Source organism: Delphinus delphis, chromosome 2 (genome assembly GCF_949987515.2).
Source record: "Delphinus delphis chromosome 2, mDelDel1.2, whole genome shotgun sequence".
Lineage (NCBI taxonomy): Eukaryota > Metazoa > Chordata > Mammalia > Artiodactyla > Delphinidae > Delphinus > Delphinus delphis.
In genome coordinates this window covers 120,386,457-120,392,456 of record NC_082684.1, presented here as the reverse complement: position 1 = coordinate 120,392,456, position 6,000 = coordinate 120,386,457, and the positions used below count along the sequence as shown (strand labels likewise).

The 6,000-nt window shown below is 55.9% G+C and overlaps 1 protein-coding gene across 1 annotated transcript in view; it reads right to left on the bottom strand.

Moving 5' to 3' along the window:
• The window catches only part of LRRK1 (leucine rich repeat kinase 1), a 123,112-nt gene continuing 117,112 nt past the window's right edge, over positions 1-6,000 (bottom strand). Inside the window, exons 32-34 of the mRNA XM_060005516.1 lie at positions 3,689-4,539; positions 3,201-3,302; positions 1-1,327 (exon numbers count right to left, since the gene is read on the bottom strand). Coding sequence (XP_059861499.1) covers positions 1,150-1,327; positions 3,201-3,302; positions 3,689-4,539 — 1,131 coding nt within the window. The 3' untranslated portion in view covers positions 1-1,149. The remainder of the gene's footprint in view (positions 1,328-3,200; positions 3,303-3,688; positions 4,540-6,000) is intronic.

Genomic DNA, 6,000 nt, shown 5'->3' with positions numbered 1-6,000 from the left:
AATTTAATTTTAGAAAAAGGTCAACAGCTTGTACTGGAGGATGATCTCACATTCACACTCCTGTTCTGGGTTTAGCAGCCTCAAATGGTTACTCTTGATAACGATGTGAACATTTGTGCATAGGTACGTACATGCAAGTGTGTGCGCAATTTATGAAAGTTCTTGCCATCATACCCATACATCACCCTGTTAACAATTTCACTTTTTTACTCTGCTGTATGTGTTGCGTAGTAAATACATAATTTGATATAAGCCTCATACGATGTGATTTCACAGAGTCCTAACCATTGAGATATGACTTAACTTGTTAAAGTGATAAACAAGATTATTATGTGCAAACAGGGTTTATGCTCCAGCTGCATCCAAATTTATTTCACAAAGCTGTAAACACAGGCCCTTTCTCGAGTCCTGATGATTGAGTCTCTCTGCCTTCTGTCGACAGGAGAGGAATGTAAAGGCTGAGTTGGTGCTCTTGGCCCTGTGTTGGCTCTTGGCTTTCCAGCCCTGTCACTTAAAGAAACTCATTCATTCCCCAGATTGGGCAGTGCTCCTCGCTGGGGTCCTTCTAAGGCTTTTCACACAGAGACTTTCCCAAGCGGGGACATCTGATCTCAGCCTGCCCGAGCGGGGCCCCGGGCCCCGGGGACTCAGGAGCTTGAGAAATGTGCTGAGAGCCTGTGAGCCACCGGGGGAAGGGGCAGGGGTCACAGCCCTCCTCCCTCCCTGCCCTGAACTGCTCCCCAACTGAGAGCCCCTAGTGTAATTCCACCCCAGACCTGGGGGTGAAAGTGGGGAGGCCCATTATGCCAGCAAGGCCCAGCTCCACTTCGTGTGACCCAGCCCAGCCCTGAGAGTGGATGGAAGAGGCAGGTGGACTTTGGCCCAATCAGACCCCACCATCTTCCCTTGGGCTGTAAAACCAGCATTGGGGGGATGGGGGTATCCAGGGAACTCAGCCCTAGGATAGGAGAACCCTCAACCCCCCCAACCTGGGCGGGGTGGGAACTTCTCAGCACTTCTTAGCAGCAAGTGGTTCAGAGGAGAACCCAGTCTGCCTCCTGGGTCTTTAGAGGGCTGCAGGCTGCAGGTGGAGAGGTCAGGCTGCTGGCCCATGCTGTCCAGGTCCGAGAAATGCTCATTTCACATGAATTACCTTCTCTTCCGCATGCAATTCTCCAGCCGGCCCAGCTCCTCATAGGACTGGTAGAAAATGTCAAACTCCCGGGTGCCCCAGCCCCTCCAGACAGCCAGGCACCACTCCAGCTTTTCGTTCTCAAAGCCGCACACAACTGTGTCCTTTGCCACTACGGCAGCATCCACAAGCACCCTGCAGAGAGAGGGGGTCTGAGAAAACCCACAGGGGTACCCACTTGGTCGGGGCTGTGACCCTCACCCTGCACCTTTTCGGAGGACACAGCCTGATTAAGGGGGCATCTGTGCACCCCAGCCTGGCACCACCAATGTGCTGGGACACACTGCTTCTCTCTCTGTGGTCCAGCCTGTGGGCAGTCTTTCTAAAGCCTAAAAAGGGGCCTAGGGCATCATTTCAGGTTCACCTCAGAGCAGGTATCCTCCCTAATGCACCTCAGACCCCAAAGAGCCCAGAAAAAATGGTCAGTCCTCTGTGTCCACAGGTTTGGCATCCTCAGATACGGAGGGCTGACTGTACTGTGTCATTTTACATATAAGGACTTGAGCATCCTCGGATTTTTGTATCTGCAGAGGTCCTGGAAACAATCCCCTGCAGATGCTGAGGGAGGACAGAATTATCAATTCTACCTAATAATTCTTGCTCATCAATGGTCCATGACAGATTTTAAGCTTTAACTCAATTTCCTTGCCACCCAGCCCAGGCATGATTCTTCTCCCTTTCTAAGTTTCCACATACTTAAGAAATACAGGGCAATATATTAGGCAAAAAACCTGTACCAACAAGTCCTAACTATGTACATTTTTTTTGAGCCTGTGGATTGTTTTGCATGATCCGGGCATACACTGCAAGTTTCCTTCTGGGCCTCCGCGGGGCTGTGTGTCCCACCTCCGAGCACACACTGCCGTGTGCCCTGCCTGGCACTGAGGCCAGCATGTAAACTGGAACGTGCAGGGGCCTCCACTTCCTCAGGCCTTGCATGTCTTGGGCACTTGGTAGCTATTTGCCAAGGGAATACACGTCTCAGGTGCATCTCAAAAAGCTGGCCTCCCTTTTGCTGGCTGCCTGGGCTGCTTACTCCCTACAGTGAGTGTGCCTGGCTCTTGGTAAACCTGTCTTTGGGGGGCAAATAGGAAAAACAACACCAGGAGAAAATTCAGGGGAACTAATGGTGGGCACTCTGAGGTCAACAGACCCGGGCTCTACAGACCTGCCTGCTTCCCTGGAAGCCTGACCTGCGATCTGGGAACTACTGCCGCCCACAAACTCAGCTGGTGCTCAGCAGCAAACCCAGGTCTTGTCTCCAGTATCACTTGCAGGGCAAGGGTCACTGGCCCGGGTGCCATAGACATTTCCTTTGTCATCATCCTACTCTGGGGAAAACAGGCTGAATGCGATTTCTCCATAAGGGAGATTAACCACGTGGGACTCAGCAAAGTGGGGGTGTGGACATTGCCAGCTGCCTGACGACTCCAACACTGGCTGGCACCAGCCTCCCATCTCTATATTCAGGCAGACTGTGTCTGGACAGGCTGTCCTGCCCAGCATGACCCTCACAATGGAGTCTGGCCTGCCTCCTGGTGGGACCCCCAGCAGATGGGTACAGCTGAGCCTGGGAATGGGCATGGCGAGGGTAGGCATGGCAAAGGTTGGTGTGGTCTGGCTGTGTGGCTTCACCTGGTGCTGTATGGGAGGAGAGGCACCTCAGGAAGGGCTCTCTTGTTTGGCAGGAGGGACGGGGAATCAACTGGATCCCCATTTCAACTGCAGCTGAGCTTGGAGGCATACCCCAGGCAGGGCAGTTGGTCCACAGGTGCTCTGGGCACCCCAAAAACAGGCATCCATGACCAGTGGGTGATGGCCGGTTCAGCTGGTATTTGCTGATCGCCTAGGAGCTGCCTGTTTGTCCTCCGTCTATGGCCACAGTGGTGGACACCATGTTTATTGGTGGAGGACAGAAGGGTGGCGGCCATCATGCAGGGAGGTGGCAGTGAGACCTCGATTCCCTATGCCACACCCTGGGTTCTCTAGGAGCTGCCCTCAGTCTTACCCGTGCGGAGTCAGCTCTCGGGCTTTCAAGACAGCGATGACTCGGCCCCGCTGGGTTCCTGCATCCTTCTCCAAGCCAATGACGATAACATCTCCACCACGCCTAAGAAACCAAAACCCAGAAGGGGAACCGTTTGTCTAGGGCTGTACTCTCCAAGGGAAACAGAGCTGGTGTGCAGAAAGGCACGGGAACAAACACAGCTTCTGCAAATGGATTGAGTTACCGAGAGGGCCCCGGAGCAGGGCGAGGAGGCCTTTCCCAGTAGGAAACCTGACCGTGGCTCTCCTTTGTGGTGCCCTGAGTTCTCTGGAGGGCTGATGGGCTTTCGTGCAGCCCTTCTTAGATTTGCTAAAGAGATTCCCTCCAGTTCCAGAAGAGAGGGAATAGCTCCTGATGGATCTTGACAGTACCTTAAGGTTCCCCTCACTCTGCCCCCAAAGCAAGAGCAGTGGGTGGTGCAGGATGGTACTCCCTGTTGGGAAACCTACCTGGGGACCCAGATGACATCTTTCACGGCAAGGATCTTCACAGCCTGCAGGTGCTGGCTGAACGCCTCGCCATCCACGGGGCTCAGGTCATGCTCAGACCTGTCAGAGCCCGTGGTGGGCTCGAGCAGCCTGCTGGTGTCCTCGCAGTCAGTGGAGAAAGGCAAGCTGGAAGAGCTTGCGGGGGAGCAGGGTAGGCTTGCAAGGGATGTGGGCACCTGGAGGGGTGGAGACGAGGAGTAGGAGGACATAGAGCAGTAGTCGGTCAGCGAGTCCTGGTGGGTCAGGATCTGCGTGCCCAGCTCCTCACTGTACATGATGCTCATGTCTGCAATGCAGTCCTTCTTGGGCTCCTTCGGGCTGGCTGTGGAGCAGTCCAGGGGCTCCAGGCCCATTGGGTGCACAGGAAACACGTCCCTGAGGGGGCTGGGGTCCCCGCAGAAGTATCGGGCGCACAGCTGGTAGGTGGCGGAGTGGTACATCACCAAGCAGTTGGCCCTGTCGTCCAGGCACCAGACGACCTCCTCCCCATGGCACTCAGAGCCGCACACGACTGACGTGACCACCGAAGGGGCTGAGTAGGGCTCCAGCCGCCTGCTGATCTCCAGGGCCACGCAGTCGATGACCAGCAGGCCCGGCCCGTTGCTATACCAGACCTCGGATCCACTGTTGACCACCTCCATGGCCTTCACGGGGTAGGGGTTCTGCCTCGCGTCTTCATCTGGGATGCTGAACTTGGACCTGTTGGCTGTGTGTGAGCACAGGTAGGAGCAGCTGTGGTCTGGGGTGCCGTGCACCATGGGAAACACCGCCACAAGCCCATCAGCCAGGCCTGCCAGCACCAGGTAGGAATTCTGCGGGGAGAAGACAGGGATGCTTGATGCCCTTGCGTCTCGCGCACCCGGGACAGAAACAGTCGGTGCAAGACTCATCTCTGCATGTACTCTAGGTGGGCATGCGCTTTCTACCAGCACTTCCTGGAGAAGCCAGCTCCTAAAAAGGCAGCGGCTGCCAGCGGGAGCTTCTGGGTACGCTCCCAAAGGAGGTGCAGCTCAGGCCCAGAAAAGCCACACCCATCCCCCCTCCTGTGAGCAGCAGGAAAAAGGTCCATGGCACCCGAGCAAGGGGCACATGTTGCCTGGACCACACAGCTTTTCTTCCTGGGTTTCTTTTTTTTTTTTTGCGGTACGCGGGCCTCTCCTGTTGCGGAACACAGGCTCCGGATGCGCAGGCTCAGCGGCTATGGCTCACGGGCCCAGCTACTCTGCGGCATGTGGGATCTTCCCGGACCGGGGCGTGAACCCGCGTCCCCTGCATCGGCAGGTGGACTCTCAACCACTGCGCCACCGGGGAAGCCCAACCTGGGCTTCTTGCAATGCCAGCAGGAGGGAGCTGCCTTCTCCTTCAGGTCACCAGGGCCTCCTTCTGAGGCAGGATGTGGCGCCCTCCTTCCCCTGAAATCTGCTCCTTAAGGTGACAGCAGTTATGGACACCCTATGGGTCTGCTCTTGGCCTCCTGCCTGCTGCCCCACAAGCCGGGTGCTCCATAAGAGCAGGCCTGGGTCTGCGTGCCCACCACTGCCCCCGGCACTGGCCTGCACAGGGAAGGGCTGAGTCCCAGTCACCTCTGTGACTCCCCCCAGTTTTATGCTCAAGTCACAACACATGCTGCTGAACTAATTCTTGAAGAAATCACTTCCAAATTCAACCCTCTTGTGGAGGCACTTTTTGGCCACTATGCCACATTCCCCGCTTACCACATCTACTCTGAAATGCCTGTGGTTTAGGCAATGATGGGGTCTTGGGGTGTCTCCTGCCCCCTCAATGAAGCATGTGCTCTTCTACAACCACCAGAGGTCATCAGGCAGAGGCCAAAGTTGCAGAGACTGTGCTGAATGCTGGGCCCAGCCCAGGCCTCCTCGGAGCATCCGTGCGGAGCTGGGAATGGAGAGCAGCTTAGCAGCCTAGATGCCTGGGTGGGGTTGGGGGGTGGCCAGGAAGAGTTCAGGAGAACAAAGCCAGAGCTGGGAGACAGCAGAGACGTGGGCCTTGTGCCAGGGAGGGTGAGCAGCAGAAAGTCCCCTTGTTGGGAGCTGGGAAGTTGGGCTATCCAAGGTGATGAGTGAACCAGCCTCTAGCTTATTGAAATCCACCTTCAGGATTCAAGGAAAGAAAACAGCCAAAGCAAATAGGAGCAAGGTCTCTATCAGTCCCGGCTCTGGGCCCCAGCCAGGCGGTGAGTCCCACATCCCAGATGGGTGTGGATGTGTGCGTGCAAGAATGCAGGGGTCTGTCATCCGTGGCCACAGGGCAGC